This window comes from Salvelinus namaycush, chromosome 1, assembly GCF_016432855.1.
Source record: "Salvelinus namaycush isolate Seneca chromosome 1, SaNama_1.0, whole genome shotgun sequence".
Lineage (NCBI taxonomy): Eukaryota > Metazoa > Chordata > Actinopteri > Salmoniformes > Salmonidae > Salvelinus > Salvelinus namaycush.
This window is the reverse complement of record NC_052307.1, coordinates 29,931,466-29,959,236: the sequence shown is the minus strand read 5'-3', so window position 1 is coordinate 29,959,236 and position 27,771 is coordinate 29,931,466. Positions and strand designations below refer to the sequence as shown.

Below are 27,771 nucleotides of genomic sequence, written 5' to 3'. Positions count from 1 at the left end.
AGAGGGTGTGTGTGTGTGTGTGTGTGTGTGTGTGTGTGTGTGTGTGTGTGTGTGTGTGTGTGTGTGTGTGTGTGTGTGTGTGTGTGTGTGTGTGTGTGTCTCAGAGCGTGGTTCCCACAGGGGGAGAATGGTCCTCTTCAGAACAGAGAATGAAAAGGAGGGATGAGATAGGAGAGGGGGGCACGAGGGCAAATATCGTGATGTCAAAGGAGGGAGGGAGAGAGGGAGAGAGAGTGTTCACTGCTCATGTGATAATATCAATCAGTCCATTTTGGAGGGAAGTGATGATAAGACTGTCTGGGCTCTTCTTTCTCTTTTAAAAAAAAAACTGTTCCCCTCTCCCTCCCTTCCCCTGCTCTCTCATTCTTTTACCGAAACCTTCCCCTCCCCCTCCTCTCGCTTTCTCTCTCTCCTTCCTTCTCCCCCCTCTCTCTCTCTCACTCTCTCTCTTTGTCTGTCTCTGGACAGCTGCCCAGTTCTTTACAGGGAAATGAAACACTCTAACCACCAGGCACACCGCCAAATAAAAGGCTGCAAAAACAGAATTTGAAGGGCAGTGTGTGTGTGTGTGGTGGGTGAGAGACAGAGACAGATTTGGGTGGGGCAGTGTAAGTGTTCTGTTAGTGTTCTGAAATAATGTTCTGAAATAAGTTTTCTGATTCCCTCCAAGCTGGAGTCTGAGTTTTTTCCAGAAAGGGACAGTGAAACTGAGAGGGAATATGGGCAGGGTCTACTGTTGAATTTGCAAGTATATTTAGTGTGCAGGAGTACCAGTTCACATGTTTTCTTCTCCGCACTTTCACTTAACTGTGATGTACGGTACTTCTCCTATGCTGCTGTCTGCAGTGTGTGTTTGTTGTTGACCACAGGAACTGATCTAGGATCAGCTTTACCTCCGCAACCATCAGCAGGGGGAACACGAAACTGACCTCACTGATTGGCAGGTCTGTTCTGTTGTCGTTAAAGGGCAGAGGGGGTGTGTGCATGTGTATGTCTTAGAACTGGGAGATTTGGAAAAAAATCCACATCGCCATAAATTGCCTGAATTGATGCGGTAACGATAAATAGAATGATAGGTTTAGAACATTAATGTGCACCACAGTTGTTGTTTTTTACCCTTTAAACTGCAACTACTAGTTTGACTGTTTTATAGTGATGGTGGATATAATCGCTGTAGTTACATATCGGGATATCATTTTTTACGATATATTGCATCGTATCGTTTTGACAATATCACAATATTATTTTTGCGCTAGTTGGCTGTACCTGCACCAAAATTCCGGTATTTTTCCTTCATAGCTTGTTCTCCAACTTCTTTTGATGTTTTTATGTCCATGACTGATCAAAACTTGTTTTCTCTTGTCTCTCTGCACCAGACATACAGTGCATTTGGAAAGTATTCAGACCCCTTGATTTTTTCCCCCATATTTTGTTACGTTACAGCCTTATTCTAAATCAATATACACACAATACCCTATAATGACAAAGCAAAAACAGGTTTTTAGAAATGTTTGCAAATTAAAAAAACTAAAAAACAGATACCTTATTTACATGAGTATTCAGACCCTTTGCTATGAGACTTGAAATTGAGCTCAGGTGCGTCTTGTTTACATTGATCATCATTGAGATGTTCATTCAAGTTCATTGGAGTCCACTTGTGGACATGATTTGGAAAGGCAAACACCTGTCTGTATAATGTCCCATAGTTGACAGTCCATGTCAGAGCGAAAACCAAGTCGTGAGATTGGAGGAATTGTCCGTAGAGCTCCGTGACAGGATTGTGTCGAGGCACAGATCTGGGGAAGGGTACCAAAACATTTCTGCAGTATTGAAGGTCCCCAGAACACAGTGGCCTCCATCATTCTTAAATTAAATACATTTGTAACCACCAAGACTCATTCTAGAGCTGGCCACACAGACAAACTGAGGAGTCTGGGGAGAAGGGCTTGGTCTGGGAGGTGACCAAGAACCCGATGGTCACTCTGACAGAGTGCCTCTGTGGAGATGGGTGAACTTTCCAGAAGGACAACCATCTCTGCAGCACTCCACCAATCAGGCCTTTATGGTATAGTGGCCAGACGGAAGCCACTCCTCTTAAAAGGCACATGACAGCCCACTTGGAGTTTGCCAAAAGGCCTTTGAAGGACTCTCAGACCATGAGAATTCAGATTCTCTAGTATGATGAAACCAAGATGAAACTCTTTGGCGTGAATGCCAACCGTCACACCTGGAGGAAACCTGGCACCATCTCTACGGTGAAGCATAGAGGTGGCAGCATTTTGCTGTGGGGATGTTTTTCAGCGGCACGGACTGGGAGACTAGTCAAGATCGAGGGAAAGATTGAACGCAGCAAAGCACAGAGAGATCCTTGATGAAAATCTGCTCCAGAGCTCTCAGGTTCTCAGACTGGGGTGAAGGTTCACCTTCCAACATGACAACAACCCTAAGCACACAGCCAAGACAATGCAGGGGTGGCTTCAGGGCAAGTCTCTGAATATCCTTGAGTGGCCCAGCCAGAGCCCGGACTTGAACCCGATTGAACATCTCTGGAGAGACCTGAAAATAGCTGTGCAGTGACGCTCCCCATTCAACCTGAGAGCTTGAGAGAATCAGCAGAGAAGAATGGGCTGAAACTCCACAAATACTGGTGTGCCAAGCATGTAGTGTCATACCCAAGAAGACGCAAGGCTGTAATCGCTGCCAAAGGTGAGTACTTATGTAAATGTAATATTTCAGTTTTATTATTAATACATCTGCAAACATTTCTATAAACCTGTTTTTGCTTTGACAATATGGGCTATTGTGTTTAGATCTTTAGAATAAGGCTGTAGCGTAACAAAATGTGAAAAAGTCAAGGGGTCTGAATACTTTCCGAATGCACTGTATGTCTGTGTGTGTATCTGTCTCTCTCTCTCTCTCTCTCTCTCTCTCTCTCTCTCTCTCTCTCTCTCTCTCTCTCTCTCTCTCTGTGTGTGTGTTATCCCTAGAGGTCAGAGTTCAGACCCTGTGGATTAGCACTAATCTCTAACTACTACTTCCTCTTCCGGGTCAGAGGTGTCACTTCCTGGTTTAGATAACAACACTGTGTGGTCTCTTAGTTAGTCACATACCAAGCCCTATATCCAATCCTAGCTTCTTGTCTCTGGCTCCTACTGTACCTTCAGATCTACACTGCCTAGGTGGTAGGAGTTGGTTTGGGATTGTGTAACAGTGTCAGACACACACACACACAGAGAGAGAGAGAGAGAGAGAGGCCCTGCCACTGATGATGTAACACCCAGGGTTAAAGCGGAGGGTCATGGGTAACGTGTGACTCACTCCTCTGTGGAGGTAAAGGTCACTGTGACTCATCAAGTTCTATGTGTGTGTCTGCGCATGTGTGTGTGACTCTTCATATGACTCAACACTCATATGAGTAGACAGACTGAAGGCCTTTTGACAACAGAAATAAGCAGTAACATACAGTATGTGCTCTGGGATTGTGCTCCATCCTTGTAAGTGTCTACAGACAGGATCAATTCCATTATGATCAATCAGAGTGCCTGACCTTGACTGGCCAACTGTCCGGCTTCCTCATAAACTGTCTGCTAACCCTGGCCTATAGACACTTCTGTAGATCTGGGGGAATTGAATGGGTATGCAATATGGTAATGTATTAATATGGTAGTAGTATATGGTAGCAATATGGTAGTAGCTCTGATTTGGTAAACAAAGTTAGGGGCTAGTAAAATGTCTAGTTGGGTAGGGGCTAGGGTCGGTGGCTAGGGGTGGATGTGAGATGTCAGTGTTTTGCTGGTTCAGGGTTAGTCCCTCTATTGCAGCTCCCTGCCTGCCACCCCTGCTGTCGGCTAGCAGTACTCACACCCCCTGCTGTCAGCTAGCAGTACTCACACCCCCTGCTGTCAGCTAGCGGTACTCACACCCCCTGCTTTCGGCTAGCAGTACTCACACCCCCTGCTGTCAGCTAGCAGTACTCACACCCCCTGCTGTCAGCTAGCGGTACTCACACCTCCTGCTGTCAGCTAGCGGTACTCACACCTCCTGCTGTCAGCTAGCGGTACTCACACCTCCTGCTGTCAGCTAGTGGTTCTCACACCCCCTGCTGTCAGCTAGCGGTACTCACACCCCCTGCTGTCAGCTAGCGGTACTCACACCCCCTGCTGTCAGCTAGCGGTACTCACACCTCCTGCTGTCAGCTAGCGGTACTCACACCTCCTGCTGTCAGCTAGCGGTACTCACACCCCCTGCTGTCAGCTAGCGGTTCTCACACCCCCTGCTGTCAGCTAGCGGTACTCACACCCCCTGCTGTCAGCTAGCGGTACTCACACCTCCTGCTGTCAGCTAGCGGTACTCACACCTCCTGCTGTCAGCTAGCGGTTCTCACACCCCCTGCTGTCATTTAGCGGTATTCACACCCTCTGCTGTCAGCTAGCGGTACTCACACCCCCTGCTGTCATTTAGCGGTATTCACACCCCCTGCTGTTAGCTAGCGGTACTCACACCCCCTGCTGTCATTTAGCGGTACTCACACGCTCTGCTGTCAGCTAGCTGTACTCACACCCCCTGCTGTCAGCTAGCGGTTCTCACACCCCCTGCTGTCAGCTAGCGGTTCTCACACCCCCTGCTGTCAGCTAGCGGTTCTCACACCCCCTGCTGTCAGCTAGCTGTACTCACACCCCCTGTTGTCAGCTAGTGGTACTCACACACCACTGAGCCGGAGGAACTATGAGACTGACATGATAGTGGTGAAATAGAGATAGTGGGTAGTACGGAGAAAAGGAGGAGGGGTGTGGCAGAGAGAGAGAGGATGGAGAGAAAGATGGAGGAAGAGCAAGAGAGGAGAGGGGGCAGAACAAATATTGCCAAGAAACCATCCAGTTTCAAACAGACTAGGGGAAGTGGCCATGCATCCTTCCTTTATTATCTCTGTGGTGAGTTTGTGGTTAGAGGGACTAGTGCACAGCTCATGGAGAGAGGGACAGTGAGGGAGGGAGTGAGAGGGTGGGGAATTCTTTTTGAAGTTAGTTTAAAAGCACATGTTTTTTGAGTTATATTTGCAACTATGTGCGACTGTGATAATTTGTATTTTATTTTTATTTTACCCATATTTTACCAGTTAAGTTAACTGAGAACACATGGTCATTTACAGCAACGACCTGGAGAATAGTTACAGGGGGGAGGAGGGGGGGATGAGCTGTGTGACCCTGCTCTAGAGAGGATATCAGTAAAGAAGGTATTCTACGCTCCTGCCTGTCCATTCTCAGATATCCAGGTCATTTCAGTTAGAATGACTGGCACCTGATACAGACATGCTATCACCTTACACACACACACACACACACACACACACACACACACACACACACACACACACACACACACACACACACACACACACACACACACACACACACACACGCACAGTTCCCTCTCCAGACTCATCTCAGAGCATCCTGTGAGTGACGGCCTGTACTCTGCAGATAAACAGCCCTGTGTGTCCCTATGCATGTAACTGTGCGTGTGTGTGCGTGTGTGCGTGTGTGTGCGTGTGTGTGTGTGTGTGTGTGTGTGTGTGTGTGTGTGTGTGTGTGTGTGTGTGTGTGTGTGTGTGTGTGTGTGTGTGTGTGTGTGTGTGTGTGTGTGTGTGTGTGTGTGTGCAGCCTGTGCTCTGCAGATAAACAACCTGCTGAGGAGAGAAGCAGAATGAGTCTCACTCACTGACTACTGATTGGATGGTGAGAGAGAGAAATGCATTGGTAGAGGAGATGTGACTGTGTTTGTCTGTTTTGCTTTGTTCCCTGCAACCACTGAGCAGAGATGAATCCTGTAAAATGGCTGTCATAGGCTCTGGTTTCTCTGGCACTGCTGTGTGTGCGTGCATGATGGTTTCCGTTAGCCGGTAATTGACAGCTTTTGGCCGATTCAAAAAATGTTGCCGGTCAAATGACCGGGAGAAAAAACAATACCATTGCAAAATAATGCTTTTTATTCATTGATGAAATATACCAGTCGATATACACTACCGTTCAAAGGTTTGGGGTCGCTTAGAAATGTCCTTGTTTTTGAAAGAAAAGCAAATTTTTTTGTCCAATTAAAATAACATCAAATTGATCAGAAATACAGTGTAGACATTGTTAATGTTGAAAATGACTATTGTAGCTGGAAACGGCTGATTGTTCATGGAACATCTACATAGGCACCAGCAACCATCACTCCTGTGTTCCAATGGCACGTTGTGTTAGCTAATCCAAGTTTATCATTTTAAAAAGCTAATTGATCATTAGAAAACCCTTTTGCAATTATGTTAGCACAGCTGAAAACTATTGTTCTGATTAAAGAAGCAATAAAACTGACCTTCTTTAGACTAGTTGAGTATCTGGAGCATCAGCAGTTGTGGGTTCAATTACAGGCTCAAAATGGCCACAAACAAAGAACTTTCTTCTGAAACTCGTCAGTCTATTCTTGTTCTGAGAAATGAAGGCTATTTCATGCTCAGCATTTCAGGCATGTCCTTGCATCATAGGCTGAGCCTGCTAATAACAGAGAAAACCACACACACACACACACACACACATTCGCTGCTTTACATGTCAGCCCCTTTAGATTCTATTACTGTGTGTCTAGTGGTACACCACAGTGTTTAGTCTACTGTGTATACTGTATTCATGTTTAAACTAAGTTAGGGATCCAGTTACCCAGACATCCTTCGCTGACTGATTGAAGATCAGGATCTCTCTCTCTCTCAGCATTGAATATATTTACCACAGGAATTGAATTGCTCTGTAAACAGCTTTTGTTCAATATTGTTTTGAATGCTTAAAGGGATAGTTCATCCAAAATATATATTTGGGTCAAATTACTCTTACCTTCAGTTGTGTCTGAAGGCCTATGGTGACAGAATCTACAATAATCCATTATTTACTTCTGGCTACAGCCTGGAGTTAGCGTATTAGCATCGTCCGATTTCATCAGTGGTTCCAGGCGAACCGATGTCAGCAAAGCTGCACTGCAAACCGCAACTTCCTCAAACACTTCAAACTAAGTTCGGTAGTTGGTGGAGTTAGCAGGGATTTTTTTAACGTGCATACTGCTGAAATAATTGCTGGAATTTGGTTACTCAAAACTGGAGCTATTTCCTCATGTAGCCGCAGCACAGAGCATCACTATGTGTCTTCCAGTGATGACGTCATCCACCTGGTGAAGGCACTTAGACGTGGATCGCTTTCCAGATGTCAACAAAACTGACCGGTAAACATAGGAAGTATAAGAGCATTAGACAATTAGAATTTGATTGGACAAATAACAACAGTCTCGCAGTGAGGAAAACATGGCCAGGTTCTTCACGAGTATCGATGATACCAAACTTAGTTTGTAGTGTTTTTGAGGAAGTTTCGGCTTGCAGTGGAGCTTTGCTAACATCCAGTTGCCTGGAACCACTGATTGAAGTCTGACGATGCTAACTCCAGGTAAGGGTAATTTTACCCAAATACAGATTTTGGATGAACTATCCCTTTAACTACCAACAGTCTGTTCATAGTAGACTTGGATATAAGCTGTTGTCTCCTACTGAATGTTCGTGTTGCTCCATAAAGACCAGCTGTTCTGTATGTTCCAATAGTATGAGTCCTGATCTCTGTCTTCTTCATGTTTCTCTCTTCAGACCTATGAGAGACCCTTCAAAGCAGCAGAACCTAGAGAGGGGGGGCTACTGCAACTACTGGGGGATATCACCCCCCCAAAACACCAGCCCAAGCCCTCTATCCTACACACCACACCACTGCCCCCCCACACACTCACATACCAACCCCAACAGCAACACACACAGCCACCAAAGTTCACACACCAACATACACACAGTCCAGCCTGGGCCACGCCTCCCTCCGCATCTCCAGCCAATCCAGTGCATGCGGAGCCTAGCAGAGAACCAGCGGGAGCCAATAGGAGCCCTCTCTCTGACCTGGCCCCTTCCTTCCTCAAACCTCCAATGAAGAGAGTCCCAGGAAGCCCCTCCCCTCGCTCTTACAGCCCATCCCCCCATCGACACCTGAGCCCTGATCCCGTGTTGCCCGTAGTAACGGACGCTAGCATTCTAAACCTGACCTCTCTCTCCAGAGGGCGGGGCTTACAGGAGGTCAGTGAGCAGCTGTTTGGAAACATCAAGAGGAAGTACGGCAGGAAGGACCCCCAGAGAACTCAGGGTAATACCCTCAATGCAGAGCTGCCATGGGGGAGGAGGGCAGAGAAAGATGCAGAGAGTCCAATAGTTCCAGATGAAAGGCAGAAGTACAGGAGGGAGGAGACCCCTGAGCTGGAGAGAGAAGAGAAGGAGAGGGAGAGCATAGGAAGGACAGGAGAGGAGGAGGAGAGGGAGATGCCAACGCTTGGTGCTCCTGTGCTGATGGAGGAGGGAAAAGGGAGGAAGAGGAGGAGGAGGCGGTCTCTCCAGGAGTCACTCACCCAGGAGGACCAATCGGAGCAGCTGCAGGGCACTGACATCACAGAGAGGAATGAATCAGGGCCTCCGGAGCCCAAACTGTCCCACAAAATGAAAGGCCACAAGATGGAATCATACAGGAGTGAGTCTAGGTCAGGTCGGGGTGGTGAGGGTAGCCAGCCAGAGGCAGACGGGGACAGAGGAGAGAATGGGGAGAGAGCAGACAGAGCAGAGAAAGGAGAGAAGGGAGAGAAAGGAGCGAGAGGAGACAAAGGAGAGAAGGTGGAGAAAGGAGAGAGAGGAGAGAGGGGTATGAGTGGAGCCGACATGGAATCAGCCATGATCCAGAGCTGTGTGAGGAAAAACCCAGTTGGCCGTCCTAGATCATCCACAGACCCCCACAAACACCCTGACCATAACCCTAGCCCCAGATTGACAAGCCCTAACCTCAACCATATCCATAGTCCAAGATCCAGTCTCAACCCTAACCCTACACTGCCCAACCTAAGCCCCGTCCTTAACCCTAACCCCAACACCAGCCCAAAACTCAGCCCTTACCCCAAACCCCCCAAGACCAAGGACCGGTGGTCCTACCTCAAGTCCCGAACCCCCCCCGGCCTGATCCAGAGGGAGAGTGGCCGCAGCCCCCTGTCAGCCATGTCTGAGCCGCCCTCTGCCTTCCCCATCACCCCCTCCAGCCCCCTGTACACCAACACAGATAGTCTGACTGTCCACACCCCCGCCAAGCGCAAACGAGGTCGTCCCAAAAAACAACCCCTGCTCACTGTGGAAACCATCCATGAGGGCACTTCCACCTCCCCCCTGAGCCCTCTGGCCCGGGACAGCCCCGCGGGGCTCAGCCGCAGGAGGAAGACTCACACGCTAACCACGCTAGCCCAAATCACATCGGGTTCCATTAGCCCCAATGCTAATGGGTTGAAACTGCAGCGCAGTGAGGGTGGCCATGTCAGGTCGGTGAAGAAGCTGAAGCTGGGGAAGGTGCAGAGTATCCTGAATGAGATCCTATCAGGCTCCGGCCAACATGGCAGCCTGGCACTGAAGTCAGCCTCGGCTCCTGTCTCTTCCACCATGACGGCCATGGCCTCTACCATTGAGGCGCATCTGGGGAAGCAAATCAACGTCAGTAAGAGAGGAACTATCTATATCGGGAAAAAGAGAGGGAGGAAGCCACGCTCCGACACCCAAACCCTTCCCCACAGAGGCGGGGCCAAGCCTCCTTTGCCTGTCCCCATGTCCAGCCTGTATAACAGCCTCCTAGTGCCTTCCACCCTCCCTCCCAGCTCCACTACCCTCCTCCTCAGACCCAGTCACACCCTATCCTCTCTGTGCCTCCCCGGCCCTCGCGGCCCCTACTCTGACGCCACCATGCCCAGCCTGCAGCCCATCAGTGCCCTGCCCTCTAAACCCCTAGGCAGGGGGCTACTGGGGGCCGGCTGGAAGCTGTCTCCCCCGCGCCTCCTGGCCAACTCCCCGTCCCACCTATCTGAGGGGGCAGCATCGGTCAAGGAGGTGACGCTGTCACCCATCAGCGAATCACACAGCGAGGAGACCATTCCCAGCGACAGCGGCATAGGGACGGACAACAACAGCACCTCTGACCAGACAGAGAAGGGAACCAACGCACGACGCAGGTATCTATCTCTCTAGGAGTGAGTTGTGAGGGTGTTTGTTAGTTAGCAGTAAGTGAATGCATTAGTATGTTCATTAGTTAGTAGTAAGTGAGTGTGTTAGGTAGGTAGGCCGTTAGTTAGTTGATGTTGCCCAGGGGTTTGGTTGAACCCATAATAGCATCATTGTACATCCAGTTGACAGGATTATGTTGTGTGTTGCAGATACTCATTTGACCTGTGTGGGTTTGAGGCTGCGGAGGCTGCAGCTCTGGAGGCCTCCAGTCGCGGCAGTAGGGGTCGCTGCGTGCGGCAGGCGGCAGTGGTGGACAACTTCCTGTCCCAGCAAGAGAAGAAGCAGAAACACCGCAGGAAGAGGAAGTGCCTGCAGAGCCGAGACCACCTGCACTTCCTGTCTGAGCTAGAAGAGGTATCAAATCAAACTTCCTATTAAAATCTCCTCAAACTTAGTATAAGAGTAGAATGAAGTTACCACTAGACTTATTGTATATTATGTCACTGAGATTTTAGAGGCAGGGTTCATTGTGATGTCTGGAATAGAACAGATTGAACGGTATCAAACACATGGAAACCCCAAGTGGTTGATATCTTTCCATTCCAGCCATTAAAATGAGCACATCTTCATATATTTCTAAATAGGCCCACAAGCCTCATCAGGACTGTATTATACACTGAGTGTACAAAACATGAGGAACTCTTTCCATGACATAGACTGACCAGGTGAATCCAGATTAAAGCTATGATCCCTTGTTGATGTCACTTGTTCATTTCACTTCAATCAGTGTAGATGAAGAGGAGGAGACAGGTTAAAGAATGAGTTTTAAGCCTTGAGACAATTGAGACATGGATTGTGTAAGATTTAAGCGTCTTTGAACTGGGTATGGTAGTAGATGCCAGGTGCACCGGTTTGTGCCAAGAACTGCAACTCTGCTGGGTTTTTCACGCTCAATAGTTCCCTGTGTGTATCAAGAATGGTCCACCACCCAAAGGACATCCAGCCAACTTGACACAACTGTGGGAAGCATTGGAGGCAACATGGGCCAACATCCCCTGTGGAATGCTTTCAACACCTTGCAGAGTCCATGCCCCAAAGAATTGAGGATGTTATGAGGGCAAAAAGGGGGGGGGGGTGCAACTCAATGTTTGGTAGACTTGGTGTATTATCTAGTACTGATTTAATATGACTGTATTATTTTATCCTGTATGGTTGAGACTATCTAGGTTTTCATATCGACACGGGGAAATCAAGATAGCAGACAGCTGTAAAGATTTTTCAAACACGGCAGAAAGCTCACAGTATCTGATGCCCCGTCTCTTTATTAATTCAGCCACTTACTTAGATAACTAGCAAGTTAAACTAAGGGGTCGCGTTAACGCAAAATTCTGCAATTTTCATCCCGAAAAAAAGATAAAACGCGTAAGAAATATCTTCCTGTGTTTTGTAAACGCAGATCTAAAATGCTTCTTATTGTAATTTCTGCTCGGCATCAGACAAATGTTATGCTTCTGTTGCACTTCTCCACTCGGATCAGAATTCACAAACAGGCGTTCTATCAGCAGAGAACTCTCTGACTGATGTGTAGCTACTTTTATCCAGTACGTTTCTCCTTGTAGCCAAGGTACTTGCTCTGGTAAAATGCAAGATTAACTTTAAGCGAAACATTAGGAAATGTAGCTGGCTACATTCGTTCTATGATAAATATAAATATGATAGCTTTTTCATTGTAAGTTAATTTACTTGTGTGGCTGCCAGCCAAATAGTGTTGCACTTCTGTTGTCATTTGATGAAAATGAGTTGCCGAATGTGTTGCACTAATGTATTTTCTGTGAAGGAAAACTATAGTTGCACGTCCCTGGTCACTCTATTGAAGCAAAAAAAACACTGTTGACTTTCAATATAAAATGTGACCCCTGTCAATACACAGCTGGAGCTGCTTCTGCTTTCTCCCGTTGTGCTATTTACAAACAAACACATGACTGGCTCAACTGTTCTGGGGAACTACGGTACGCTTCAAAATGTAAAATGTGACAAGTGAAATGAAGAACGCGATCTGATTTATCTCCTAACGTATTGCGCAAGTTGACCGCAGGTATTCACTTAAAAAATAGCTACAAATATTCAAATGTATTGAAAATCTGTTTCAACAGTATTGACGCTATTGGAAAAACCATCACATGGCTATTTCCAAATACCTCGGTATACAGTATTACTGCCTAAGCCTATTATCCAGTACTGATTTTAATATGACTGTGTTAAATGATTCAGTTCTGATGTGGCCTCCTCCTCCTCTCCTCTGCCAGGTTGTGGTGAAGCTGCAGCAGCTACATGTGTCTCACCGACGCTACGCCTCCTGCTACCCCCAGCACCCCTACCCCTCCATCTTCCGCCTCAACTTCCACCACCACTACTACCCCCTGACCTACGACCCCTACCCCTGTGACCCCGCCCCTTACTTGCGCAGGACCACCGAGCTCAAGGCCAAGAGGAGGCGCGGCCGGCCCGCCAAAGCCAGTGAGCCAATCACGTCCAAGCTGCCTTTTGTCCAGGGGTTTGGGTATCCGCTGGCAGGGGGGAACTACTATGCACCGTATGCCATGCCTTACGCCCCGCCTCTGAGCCTGGGCTACTATCCCCCAGCACCCCCCCTCTACCTGCCCCACCATTCCCACGGCCCTTCACCACCCTCCCACTTCATGAGGCCTGCTGTCCCCCCTCCTAAGTTCCACTCTGGAGGCCACTCCAAGCTCCAGGCCGGGCCCAAGCTACGGACATCTAGCGGCCCACTGCAGGCTTCCTCTGGTCGGGGAGAAGGACTGGGATCCCTGGGTGGTGATGGTGGTGGGGGTCTTGGAGGGGTGAGGCTCCACAAGAGGAAACACAAGCACAAACACAAGCACAAGGAAGAGACCCCTCTCCTCTCACCCCATGACAGACAGGAGCTGGGCGGGCTCTTCAGTGGTGCCAAGACCAATGGGCTGCTCAACCTGTTGACTGACAGGCGGGAGATGAACAATCCTAAGCATCAGGAGCAGCAAAGGGGGGGTGGGCAAGGCTCTAGAGGGGGGTCCCGAGGAGCGATGTTTGAGTCGGACCCTCTCTCTTCTCTCTCCATGGACCATGTCCAGTTCCGCCCACGCATGCCCGTACAGCCAATGAGCAGCTTCCTGAGCAGCTACAGGAGCCAATCACAGCGGCCAGAGCTGACCTCTGACCTTTTTAGATTGCGGGAGGAGGGCAGTGGGCGTGGCAGAAGAAGGGGCTTAGCAGTGTTCGGAGAGGAAGGGGTGATGTCATTCCACAATGCCAGGAAAGAGAAGAGCCAGGAAACAGAAGAGTCGTTCCACAATGCCAGCCCCACTCTAACAGGTAACTACTTATTACTGACAGTCACAGGCTTATTACCATGTTATAACACAGCCCCCCTCTCACAGGTAACGACATATTACTACTCTATAACAGGCTTATTACCGTGTTATAACACAGCACCCCTCTCACAGGTAACGACATATTACTACTCTATAACAGGCTTATTACCGTGCTATAACACAGCACCCCTCTCACAGGTAACGACATATTACTACTCTATAACAGGCTTATTACCGTGTTATAACACAGCACCCCTCTCACAGGTAACGACATATTACTACTCTATAAGAGGCTTATTACCGTATTATAACACAGCACCCCTCTCACAGGTAACGACATATTACTACTCTATAAGAGGCTTATTACCGTGTTATAACACAGCCCCCCTCTCACAGGTAACGACATATTACTACTCTATAACAGGCTTATTACCGTGTTATAACACAGCACCCCTCTCACAGGTAACGACATATTACTACTCTATAACAGGCTTATTACCGTGCTATAACACAGCACCCCTCTCACATGTAACGACATATTACTACTCTATAAGAGGCTTATTACCGTGTTATAACACAGCACCCCTCTCACAGGTAACGACATATTACTACTCTATAAGAGGCTTATTACCGTATTATAACACAGCCCCCCTCTCACAGGTAACGACATATTACTACTCTATAACAGGCTTATTACCGTGCTATAACACAGCACCCCTCTCACAGGTAACGACATATTACTACTCTATAACAGGCTTATTACCGTGCTATAACACAGCCCCCCTCTCACAGGTAACGACATATTACTACTCTATAACAGGCTTATTACCGTGCTATAACACAGCACCCCTCTCACAGGTAACGACATATTACTACTCTATAACAGGCTTATTACCGTGCTATAACACAGCCCCCCTCTCACAGGTAACGACATATTACTACTCTATAACAGGCTTATTACCGTGCTATAACACAGCCCCCCTCTCACAGGTAACGACATATTACTACTCTATAACAGGCTTATTACCGTGTTATAACACAGCCCCCCTCTCACAGGTAACGACATATTACTACTCTATAACAGGCTTATTACCGTGTTATAACACAGCCCCCCTCTCACAGGTAACGACATATTACTACTCTATAACAGGCTTATTACCGTGCTATAACACAGCCCCCCTCTCACATGTAACGACATATTACTACTCTATAACAGGCTTATTACCGTGCTATAACACAGCCCCCCTCTCACAGGTAACGACATATTACTACTCTATAACAGGCTTATTACCGTGTTATAACACAGCCCCCCTCTCACAGGTAACATATTACTACTCTATAACAGGCTTATTACCGTGTTATAACACAGCCCCCCTCTCACAGGTAACAACATATTACTACTCTATAACAGGCTTATTACCGTGCTATAACACAGCCCCCCTCTTTCCAGATATCTGATTTTTCAGATTTAGCTCAAAATATATTTTTGTACCGATGCGCTGCATCACTTCCAGTCTCTATAGTGAAAACAACATCAGTAATTCATTCTTCTTCTTCTTCATGTTTTACCTAAACTGTATATATATGATATGGATAGCATATAAGATGTCTTCTCAGTTTTCAGAGCAGACAGATGAACATGTGTAAGCCTATAGCAGACAAAGAGGTAGTCAGCTCCTAAAACACTAAATACTGAACAAATGTGTTTTTGGTACATTCTGTATTCTGAGTGCAGCGAGCACATCTGGCCAGAAAGAGAGAGAGAGAGAGAGAGAGAGAGAGAGAGAGAGAGAGAGAGAACGAAACGCATGGCTGGAAAGGACTATAATTCACCAATCTCTCCCTCCCTCCATCCATTCCTCCCAGCCTGCCAATGGTTGGTCCCAGAGATATATGATTCTCAGGTTGTGATTTATATTCTCCAAACAGGCAGTAAAAGGCAGTGGCTGTGTTAACAGAGCTGGCCACCAGCCAGGGCTTTAATGAGTGGGGCCTAGTCCAGTGGAGGGGGAGAGAAGCCAGGGGCTCACTTAGATTACATCCCCCTCCCCGGGGGACCCGCGGGGGGTGACTCACAGACACACTACCCCCTCTCTCTAACCCCCCTTTTCTAACCCCCATTTTTCTCTTTCCCTCCTCCATCTCTCCTTCTGCTCCAGACATACCACTTCTTTCTCTCTCTTCCCTCACGTCACTCTCTCTTCTCCCTGTCCCCTGTCTTTCCGTCCTCTACTCCCTCCCTCTCTCTCAATAAACCCTCCCCCCTCTCCCCTGTCTCCCTCTGTCTCTCCTTCTTCTCTCACCTACCCTCTTCACTCCCTCTCTCTCTCCTGTCTCCCCTCCCTCTCTCTCCTCCGTCTCTCCTCACTCTACCAGCATGACTTACTGCTACGCTCCACAGACCAGCCCTAGCCCAATTAAAACACACACACGTGCACAGACACACACACACACACACACACACACACACACACACACACACACACACACACACACACACACACACACACACACACACACACACACACACACACACTCTGATCTAAAATTCATATTATCCTCCACTCTTGTGTGATTGAATGTGTTTCTAAATCATTTCCTCCCTGTGATTGGGTGTTTATCTGAGCCTGATTTGAACTCTGTGTGTGTGTGTGTGTGTGTGTGTGTGTGTGTGTGTGTGTGTGTGTGTGTGTGTGTGTGTGTGTGTGTGTGTGTGTGTGTGTGTGTGTGTGTGTGTGTGCTCCCACTAATCAGCAGGTTCCACTGCAGCTGACAGCAATCTCTCACATAATCATTTGTATAAAAGCAGGTCATCCTTTTTGCAGAGTTAATGAGAGTGATTTTCTCTTTGCGTACACACACACACACACACACACACACACACACACACACACACACACACACACACACACACACACACACACACACACACACACACACAATAGAATCCTTCCTCCTGCAGTTGGCTGAAAACTCTGGATAGCAGTGTACCTTAAACACAGATCTAGGATCCGCTTACCATACCCAAATCTTAATCAATAGGGTGGAGGACGCAAAACAGTACTGCCTTCAGATCAGTCACAGAGCTATAGACACTGAAGAACTACCTTCAGATCAGTCACAGAGCTATAGACACTGAAGAACTGCCTTCAGATCAGTCACAGAGCTATAGACACTGAAGAACTCCCTTCAGATCAGTCACAGAGCTATAGACACTGAAGAACTGCCTTCAGATCAGTCACAGAGCTATAGACACTGAAGAACTGCCTTCAGATCAGTCACAGCGCTATAGACACTGAAGAACTGCCTTCAGATCAGTCACAGAGCTATAGACACTGAAGAACTGCCTTCAGATCAGTCACAGCGCTATAGACACTGAAGAACTGCCTTCAGATCATTCACAGAGCTATAGACACTGAAGAACTGCCTTCAGATCAGTCACAGAGCTATAGACGCTTCAGATCAGTCACAGAGCTATAGACACTGAAGAACTGCTGAAGGTCATCATTTTTTTATGATGCATATATGCAGCTCATAAATTTCTGCTACTTAATGTGTGTGTGTGTGTGTGTGTGTGTGTGTGTGTGTGTGTGTGTGTGTGTGTGTGTGTGTGTGTGTGTGTGTGTGTGTGTGTGTGTGTGTGTGTGTGTGTGTGTGTGTGTGTCCGCACCTCATAAATTGCTGCTACTCAGTGCTTAGTGTATTAGACTAATGACTCTTTGTCTCGGTAGAAGAGAGGCTATGGACAGGAGTCTTTATTATACACAACACTATGGACAGGAGTCTTTATTATACACAACACTATGGACAGGAGGCTTTATTATACACAACACTATGGACAGGAGGCTTTATTATACAGAACACTATGGACAGGAGGCTTTATTATACACAACACTATGGACAGGAGGCTTTATTATACACAACACTATGGACAGGAGGCTTTATTATACACAACACTATGGACAGGAGGCTTTATTATACACAACACTATGGACAGGAGGCTTTATTATACACAACACTATGGACAGGAGGCTTTATTATACACAACACTATGGACAGGAGGCTTTATTATACAGAACACTATGGACAGGAGGCTTTATTATGCACACCACTATGGACAGGAGGCTTTATTATACACACCACTATGGACAGGAGGCTTTATTATACACAACACTATGGACAGGAGGCTTTATTATACACAACACTATGGACAGGAGGCTTTATTATACACAACACTATGGACAGGAGGCTTTATTATACACAACACTATGGACAGGATGCTTTATTATACAGAACACTATGGACAGGAGGCTTTATTATGCACAACACTATGGACAGGAGGCTTTATTATACACAACACTATGGACAGGAGGCTTTATTATACACAACACTAAATGTTTTATTCCCATCACATCTTTCCTATCTATAAACACTCAATCATGATCATAATATGATGAAGATCTCAATACCTTTGGGCAAGTTTACAATTTCAGAGTCAGGAGTAAACGGTTTATGTCTTTTGAAATCATCTGCAAGCCATTTGATAGCTGGGAGTACCGATGATGGGCAGATTATGAATGAATTTGTGTGTCATACTTCCTGTTGTCTTTCAAGTCATCTTAAATAGATAGACCAATAGAAATGTGAATAGTATATCACATTTCTCAATGGGTAGTTAGTACTCTGTTAGTACTGTTACACTGTCACCCAGAGACACTGAAGAACCACAGTGAATAGGAGAGCGAGAGAGGGAGAGGGAGAGGGGGGGGCGAGAGCAGAAAGGATAGAGAGAGGGAGAGTGCAGGGAGGATAGAGAGAGGGAGAGAGCAGGGAGGATAGAGAGAGGAGAGCGATAGAGATAGAGGAGGGAGAGAGCAGGGAGGATAGAGAGAGCAGGGAGGATAGATAGAGGGAGAGAGCAGGGAGGATAGAGAGGGAGAGTAGGGAGAGAGCAGGGAGGATAGAGAGGGAGAGAGCAGGGAGGATAGAGAGGGAGAGAGCAGGGAGGATAGAGAGAGGGAGAGAGCAGGGAGGATATAGAGGGAGAGGAGGGAGAGAGCAGGGAGGATAGAGAGAGAGAGAGCAGGGAGGATAGAAAGGGAGAGGAGGGAGAGAGCAGGGAGGATAGAGAGGGAGAGAGAGGGAGAGCGCAGGGAGGATAGAGAGAGGGAGAGAGCAGGGAGGATAGGGAGAGAGCAGGGATGATAGATAGAGGAGAGCGGGACAGGGAGAGGAGGGTAAGAGCAGGGAGGATAATAAGAGGGGGAGAGATCAGGGAGGATATAAAGAGGGAGAGAGCAGGCAGGATGGAAAGCTGGGAGGATAGAGAGAGGGAGAGAGCACGGAGGATAGAGACAGGGAGAGAGCAGGGACGATAGAGAGGAGAGCGAGAGAGGGAGAGGAGGGAGAGAGCAGGGAGGATATAAAGAGGGAGAAAGCAGGGAGGATAGAGAGATAGAGAGAGCAGGGAGGACAGAGAGAGGGAGAGTGCAGGGAGGATAGAGGGAGAGAGCAGAGAGGATATAGAGAGAGGGAGAGAGCAGAGAGGATATAGAGAGAGGGAGAGAGCAGGGAGGACAGAGAGATAGAGAGAGCAGGGAGGATAGAGAGAGGGAGAGAGCAGAGAGGATAGAGAGAGAGGGAGGGCGCAGGGAGGATAGAGAGAGGGAGAGAGCAGAGAGGATAGAGAGAGGGAGAGAGCAGAGAGGATAGAGGGAGAGAGAGGGAGAGAGCATGGAGAATATAGAGAGAGGGAGAGAGCAAGCACGTTTAAAGGCGGCTGGTTTGGGCCTGTTATGTCTGATTGTGATTTTCCTCCATTTTGGCTTTGGTCCAGTCTGGGAACGTAGCCCAGAGAGAAGAGGGGGGCTGTAAGGGGAGGGAGGGAGGGAGAGAGACGCTGTGTGTATGAAGGGCAGAGTGCCCAGTTTACCAGCATGAAGGAAACAATATGGCTTCAGTTTCCTTTGCTCAGCCACTCTTCTTAGTCTGTGTGTCTGTGTGTGTGTGTGTGTGTGTGTGTGTGTGTGTGTGTGTCTGTCTGTCTGTCTGTCTGTCTGTCTGTCTGTCTGTCTGTCTGTCTGTCTGTCTGTCTGTCTGTCTGTGTCTGTGTCTGTGTGTGTGTGTGTGTGTGTGTGTGTGTGTGTGCGTGCGTGCGTTTGCAGTGTGTCTGTGCGAATATGTGTGTTGCGTGTGTCTGGCCTGTTTGCCAGTCTGTGCTCCAGATGCGTAGAAACACTATTGTGTAGAGACACATTTAATGGTTGAAGGAGACATTTCTGTGGATTTCCTGCTAGCAGAATGGAAGCTCCACACTCTCTCAATTCAATTCAATTCAAAGGGGCTTTATTGGCCTGGGAAGCATGTCTCTCTCTCCATCACTCTCTCTCCTCTCCGCTCTTTAGCACAGGATGGAATCTCTACTTCTGTCTCATCTGCAATGTAGGCCTGAATATGGAGGAAATTAGCAGGAAGCAGTTCAAACAAAAACAGTGTTTCTGTCAATGAGCAACATTTGCATATGTCTCATCCAATTTCTGCATTCAGGCCAATTCTTTCTTGCTGACATTGTCTTGTGAACCCCTCTGATTTTGCCTTAGTTTCATTGTCATATCAAATAGCTTGTTAAATGGTGGTCTTGTAAAATGCCCCCCTCTCTTTCCCCTTCCTCTTCTCCATCTGTTAAGTCAATGAGCTCTATTGCCATCTTCATTCAATATCTTACATTGCCAAAGTGCGATCACATAACTCTCTTTTCTTTCTTTCTTTCTCTCTCTCTCTCTCTCTCTCTCTCTCTCTCTCTCTCTCTCTCTCTCTCTCTCTCTCAGGTAAGAGGAGGTATAAGCGTCATGAGGTGGAACAGATCCACGGTGAGGTCAGGAGGATGTGTTCTCTCAACAATGTGCTCAACAGTCAGAGGAGTTTTGAGCACGTGCAGAAGATCTTGCGTGTGAAGCGTCTCCAGCGCCAGGCTAAGACTGGCAACAACGTCGTCAAGAGGCGACCTGGTCGCCCCCGGAAACACCCTATTGATGAATCTGAACCCACCAGTTATGGGAGGGATGAAGGGAGGGGCTTCGGGATGCCAGTGTTGGAGAGGTGTGTGGACCTACCGGGTAGGCGGAGCTTAAGACCAAGTCCCATCCCCCAGCCTCTGGAGTTTTCCAATCACGACTCTATCTCAGTGGCCATTGAGACGGTGGTGCACCGAGCACGCTCTCTGGCGCCCCCACCGGTCAGAGGAAGGAAACGCAGGGGGAGGTGCAGGAGAGAGGAGGGAGGGGATATGGCCTTCCACTAGCCAAACAGACAGCATCACAGTTGCAGATAGATAGATTAGCTCTGGCCTATCAGAGAGCTGGTGAGAGGAGCCAACACTGGCCAAATGCTGCATTCAAAACCAAGTGGGAAGGTAGTATTTACCACATACGACTGGAAAAATCCACGCGAACGCCTCTCCAACTGGTAATTACTAGTGGGAAACGCAACTATCATCCCTGTGCTCTGACTTCTCCCACATGTTGACCTCTGACGTCACCTAATAAGGAAATTACCTCGATAACACCATTTTCAGCAGATAAATGCAACAACAAAACATTCTTTATAAAAAGCTATGGTTTTAACACTAGAATTTGTTTACAAGCACGATAGCGGTACTTTTAGTTCATGGTTAACGAAGCTTGTTGGCCTTTAGTCAATCAGCGTTTCTCAACGAGTTCGAAGCATGTGAATGCATCCAACTGGTAATTTCCACTTTACAACTGGGTAATTACCACCTTCCCACTTGGTGATGAACACAGCAATAGCAGCCAAACAGACAGCAATGCTGGGACCACCTCTGTGCACTTTGACCTATTGGCCTGTCTGTTTCTCTTCTATGATTGGATATAAGGAGAGTGACTGCAGTAGGTCTCTATGAAGGAACATTAGGAGAGGTGTAGTGTTTAACTCTGAACGAGTTAGGAGGGGGGGAGTGTTGCACTCTGAATGAGAGTGCCACTGAGGATGAACAGTGACTCTTATCATACATGTATGTGATACAATGATGCGTACCGTCTTATAATATGATACTGTATGGTACTTTATGCTACAATATCTGATACTATATGGCACTCTTTGATAAGATACTGTATGATACTATGGTACTATACAGTATGAAATACTATGGTACTTTATGATACTCTTTATCTGAATGTGGCACTAGCCACGTCTTTACCAGCAGACTGGGGGTGGTGATTGGTTAATATGATACTTTTTTTGCCTTCTCTAATGAAGCTAGTTAATGACCACCTACCTTACCCCACTCACCCTTTTATCCCTCACCCCTCAGACCCACAGGATCTAAGACCAGTAACTCACCCTACCCACTAACCCTTGTCCTCACCCCTAGCCCTTCTACACCCTCTCTACTCCCCCTGCCCTGTCCTGGGCATGGATACTTTAAAGGCAATATGTTGGACTGAGCTTCCCTGGCTGTAGGTCTCTACAGCTATGGTCTAACTGTACATAGGAGCATCCTCCACTTTCAACCGCCTTTTAACGCGGGGAAAACAGCCTATCTACATGTACTGGCTTATATCAAATAGAAGTGTTGTACAATAGACCATAAACGTTGGGATTGTTGTTTTATTACCAAAAATAGATCTGGATGTGACTCAAGACCTGTTTGTTCTCAGACTGAAGGAACCACATGTATTCATTCATTTATTTTGTGTATGAGAAGGCCATCACACACATGGAAATATCAGGCGTGTTTGACGAAACCTTGGTTTTAATGCACTATATAAACATACGCTTACATTTAATCAAAGTCAGCACTTACATGCTTGTTCTAGCCTTACGTTTTGGCCTTGACTTCAATGGTGAATATCCATTCAGAAACATGTGCATTAATTTAATCAATTTGAATATGCAGGACGCTCAGCCAATGGTGTCAAACCTAAGCCCAAGTCTGAGATTTGATTGGACAGTGAAGCTGGAGGAGGGTTAATGATCAGTGCTTTGTAGTGAGTGTGTGCTACTCTAAAGATTGTGTCTGAGTAGTGGTCGAAAAATAACATCACACAAAATGTAAAGATTGGAATAGGTTAACCAAAGTCTCAGAGATATGTGTGTTTCACAGACTTGTCAGGTGTAGGGTTGTCAGCATTCTCAATCTGCAGTTAAACACACCAGCTAGCTATCATGTCTTCAGTGTTTCAGAAAATACCAGTGGGTCAGTATTTCATTGGGGACCTGTAAATGTAATGTAAACTTGGGAAGCCTCTCCTCTCTCTGTGAGGGTCTTGTCAGCTCCAGCAGTTCTGCACGTGCCTTATGTTTGTTTCTTAAACCATCACATCTCATTTTGGGGGAATTCAAAATGGCGGAGAAGTTACTGCGATTGAAACCACGTACTTATGATTGTGCATTTACGACACGTGTGTCTTAGCAACCACAATGCGGGCACTACCTGTGTCCCTTTGCAGCCATACGTACAACAGGCCTGATTCCATTTCAGTTCCAAGCCCCTTGTGCTCACCCTGGCTCTTTGGAGTGAACAGATGTGAAAAGGCTCGGTTAAGCACTATGGGAACGAAAAATGGATCCATCACGTACACTATTACACACATCCAGTCCTTTCATATCTGAGCGCTGTGAGCAACAGAGGTGGAAAGGGGCCCTGAACTTAAATGGAACCAGGCCCCAGGCTGTGGACAGGCTGTGGACAGGCTGTGCCAGGGGAGTTGTATTGGGAACCATGCTGTCTTACGTAGTTGCTATGCATCAGGTCTGGCCTGGGCTGTCTGAGGAATCCACCCTTCCACAAAGACAAATAAGTGTCTTATTTACTCAATAAAACATGAAGTAATTTAACCAGAAGTGTGAATAATATCAGTAATAATTTGTATAGCGTTGTGCAGAAAGTGACTATCATTTCATGTCAACTTTAGTGGCTGCAGCTCCCTGCAGTGCTGCCTTAATCAGAAGTCAAGCTCCAGTACTGAAGTGTTTGAATGTTGTAAATAGTGTCTGTTTTGTTGTGTTCTGTTGTGTTCTGCCTGCATGGATACAAACTGGGCTCAGTTACGTACACTGGGATAGCCTAAACCTAAACTTATCTTAGACCACAGACCTATCTTAGACCACAGACCTATCTTAGACCACAGACCTATCTTAGACCACATTAGAGCCAGCAAGACCCCATAAGTCAGTCCCTATCCATCCATCAATTAGAATGTTCGTCAAACAATCATCGCAAGGTTGAGATCCCAGGGCCTGTGCCAGCCTAAGATAGTGTCTCTCATTGCACTTCAGCTAAGACCAAGAACCCTCATTGGCTAGCAGCTATACTCCCCTGAGCCAATGGGTGCCTAGTGCAGCAGTGTGTGCGTGTGTGTGGGACGTGCTCAGAGGGCATTACCAAAAATACACCTGTCCTTGTCAGTGTGTGTGTCAGATCACACACTGCGCAGAGACTGAGCCTGAACTGGATCTCATAACCAAACTACACCTTTCACAGGAGTCCTGGATATCTCTAAACCTTTCTAGGGTCTGAGTGTGGTCTAGATGTAATCTAGGATTGGTCTAAGGAATCTATATGCAGTCTAGGATTGGTCTAAGGAATCTAGATGTAGTCTAGGATTGGTCTAAGGAATCTAGATGCAGTCTAGGATTGGTCTAAGGAATCTAGATGTAGTCTAGGATTGGTCTAAGGAATCTAGATGCAGTCTAGGATTGGTCTAAGGAATCTAGATGTAGTCTAGGATTGGTCTAAGGAATCTAGATGTAGTCTAGGATTGGTCTAAGGAATCTAGATGCAGTCTAGGATTGGTCTAAGGAATCTAGATGTAGTCTAGGTTTGGTCTAAGGAATCTAGATGTAGTCTAGGATTGGTCTAAGGAATCTAGATGTAGTCTAGGATTGGTCTAGGGAATCTAGATGTCGTCTAGGATTGGTCTAAGGAATCTAGATGTAGTCTAGGATTGGTCTAAGGAATCTAGATGTGGTTTAAGGGGTCTATAGGCTTGGCAGCTCAATATTCCATGGCCGGTCTCTGATGTTTGAGTTAAAGCCACTAGGATCTGTCTGTTTCTCTCTCTACCAGCCGATGTTCCGGTGCCTTCTACAGCTGACTAGTATTGTCCCGATCCTCTGCTTTAACGCTACACGAGACCCACCGCGTGGTCCAGTACAGTCCCGTATGGTCAAGTTGGGTTTTGCGGTCTTTTGTTATGTACTGGGTTCTGTATTCACTCTGGTCCAACTGTATGACTGGTATGACTCCAGGTAGAAGTTTACCCAACCCTAAATCCTATATCTTCACCATCAGGGGGACGAAGGAACATCTGGTCCTGGATCAGTGGTTAGGGAAGACCTCTACCTCTACACTGAGACCAGTCTGACCAGTCCAGGACAGCCACTGGAGCTGAATCATACTGCATGCGTCTCAAATCACAGCCTACATAGTGTACTACTACAGAACCTGTTCAAACGCAGTGTGCTGGTATGGAGTCATTTGAGAAGCAGCCAGTCTCTACTAATATGTGTAGTCGTTAACATATATGTTATGTTTCCAAGCTTTAATGTTGTTCAACGCTGAACATGCAGATGAAGCGTCGATGAGGAAACCAATAAATGTACTTTGCAAGAGCACAAAGTGAGCTCTTAACTGTGTTGGCATATTTGAGTTTGTATACATAGTGTATTTGGACCTTTTTCCTAGAGTGGGTTTTCCTTTTTCTGCATGCTCCACTTGATTGTATGCATTAAGATTTTAGACAAGCAGAGAAGTTGACTTTCAGTTGCATTTGGAGCAAGACTTGTACATTGTTTGATATGTTTGTTTTTGTAATGGATTTGTAATTCATAAAGCATTTTTGTACATTGTATGAATATTAAAAATGGCAAATATTTGACATGTAGACATAAGTAAATACTTAGATGCTCATGCATATGCATATATCCTTCTTAGTATGTATGTGTAAATGTACACATATTTTGTATTTGCCTTCACTCATATACAGATATATGTCAAATGCACATATACATGCAATATACTGTATATGTATAGCCATGTCTGCTGGCATGCTTCTGGTCATGTTCACTTATCATGATCTTGTAGTCTTTATTTTCAGTTTTTTTTCCTCTTTTCTCTGAGGAAAAGCTCGTTCTTTTGCTACCGTTTTCCTGGCTGGCCGCATTGGGCACTTATTAAGATGAAATTGAACTTGTTCATGTTATTCATTGTGTGAAATAATAAATGAGTTTATTGAAAGCTGATGATGTCATTGCTGTGTTTTTTTGTTCTTCGACCTTTCCTTGAGGTAACCTTCCACATGGAGACATGGGTTTTGTCCCAATTGGCACCTTATTTCCTATATAGTGCACTACTTTTGACCAGTGCTCTGGTCAAAAGTAGTGCACTATATAGGGAATAGGATGCCATTTGGAACTCCCCCATGCTGTAACCTTCATCAGGGAGAATGGAACATTCTTCAGAAATCTTAATGCCATACAGGAAAGTGTTATTATGCGCCAGATTATACAACGGATAGTTCTGGTCCCGGATGCTGATTGGCTGAAAATGTGTTCCAGGTGTGATTTATGTTGTGATAAACACACCCGACCCCTACTCTCCACTTCCGCCCCGTTTTACGTGTCTCCCCCTGTGTGTGTAAATTAGATGGCTGCAGTAAGCTGTGCAATGCTGCAGAGCCCCAGTATCGTGTTTTTACTAGGAAGCATCTTATCACGTCCTCTGACACTTACATACACGTTTTCTCACACATTGTCACGTTACATTCTCACACACTCTTCTAGCTTACAGTGCATCACGCACATATACACACACTCAGACACTCTTAATCTCTCACACACACATTTTCCCCACTATTAGCGTAATCTACAGAGTATACCCTCTACTGTCTCGCTCTCACTCTCTCTCTGTTAGCTCATCAGGAGCTGTGCAGGGTAGGCTGGGCTGCAGGCCACTCTGTGATTGGTGTAGGCTGAGAGGGAAGTGCCTTACCATTGGCCGCGGCCACCTTGTAAAAATCTCCTGTTTCCATGGTTGCAGTGTGAACTGCCCAAATGTGCTCTGTGCGTTTGGTGTAGTGCTGATCAAAATGTTGGCACTTGTGTTGTTGCGCTTAAATCAGTCCTATTTGATGGAACTCGGAGCTGCAGTGGTGTCACACTTATATCACTCCCCTCAGGAGCCCATGTGTGAATGCCCACCATGCTGGCACTGTTCAGCAGTACACTCCTCTTTAGGCGACTCTAGGGGGCAGGCACCTTACGCATTTTAAACAAAAAACCTTAACCCTAAGCCCAGATAAAGGACACATAGCTCACCAAGTTTTTTTCATTCATTAATTCCCCATAGCGATTTAGTGATTTCTAGCATCTACTGACTACCACAACTCTCTCCACAGATCTAACTACATGAAAGGTTGCACAGTGAAAGGACAGATGTACCAAACATTTGCGTATGTGTTGAACTAGACAGTAAAGGTTAAAATACTGTAATAATATGCTCCGTCACCACAGACTGTTGATGTCTGGCCACTATGGAAGGTAGGCCTGCTCTCTAGCACAGTGCATCCAAAATGGCAGCGTATGGGACCTGGTCAAAAGGGTGCCATTTGGGACACAGCCATTTGGTCCACACTGGACTCCCTAAAAATATGTCACTTCGCCCGTCATAGTTGTATCGAAGACTGTCCCTGGTCCACACAGCTATGGCAGAGACTGGAGATGACCTCTGGTGGTGAGAGATGAAACTACACCCTGACTATTACTGTCCACAGCCCGACACACAAACCAACACAGCAAGGCAGTGATTTTAGTATATCTGTACAGATTACAGACGCTTACAATCGTCATCTCCTTTCCTTCAACTGCACTGACCAGAAAACATGGGATAGGTGAAAGCAATATGGTGGATGGTCACTGAGTAGATGTTTTTACTTGTCCAGTTCTTTCACACGGCCTACATAAAGGACAGGAGGCCATGTAAGAGAGAGTGGGCCTCTTTGAGCACCTTTGGGTGTGTGAGTCACACAGTAGTTATTCCGCATAGCCTGTAACACTGTACAGATCTGGAGGAATCTGCTCTGCATAGAGATGGCCTCTGTTGCCACGGTGACAGTATGACTCATGGCAGTTTTGTGAGTGAAGCTGTCTTTTTAGTATGACTGTGTGTGTGTTTGTGTGTACTTGCATAGTCCGTTTGTGTGTATATGTGTGTGTGTGGTGCATTTCTACCTTTGTTCATTTGCTGAGCCTTCATTAGCAGATCAGTTTAAATGTTATTAATGCTCTCAGCATTTAGTTAATACA

General features: G+C 46.6%; 1 protein-coding gene across 2 annotated transcripts in view; it reads left to right on the top strand.

Annotated features, from left to right (window-relative positions):
• LOC120029900 (SET-binding protein-like) overlaps positions 1-25,710 on the top strand; it is a 52,775-nt gene extending 27,065 nt beyond the window's left edge. Inside the window, exons 4-8 of one of the 2 annotated variants that reach the window (XM_038975241.1) lie at positions 7,661-10,086; positions 10,288-10,492; positions 12,385-13,450; positions 20,277-20,547; positions 24,761-25,710. In XM_038975241.1, coding sequence (XP_038831169.1) covers positions 7,661-10,086; positions 10,288-10,492; positions 12,385-13,450; positions 20,277-20,547; positions 24,761-24,833 — 4,041 coding nt within the window. In that variant the 3' untranslated portion in view covers positions 24,834-25,710. The remainder of the gene's footprint in view (positions 1-7,660; positions 10,087-10,287; positions 10,493-12,384; positions 13,451-20,276; positions 20,548-24,760) is intronic. The other variant, XM_038975313.1, reaches the window with a different exon arrangement.
• Positions 25,711-27,771: the final 2,061 nt, after the last annotated feature.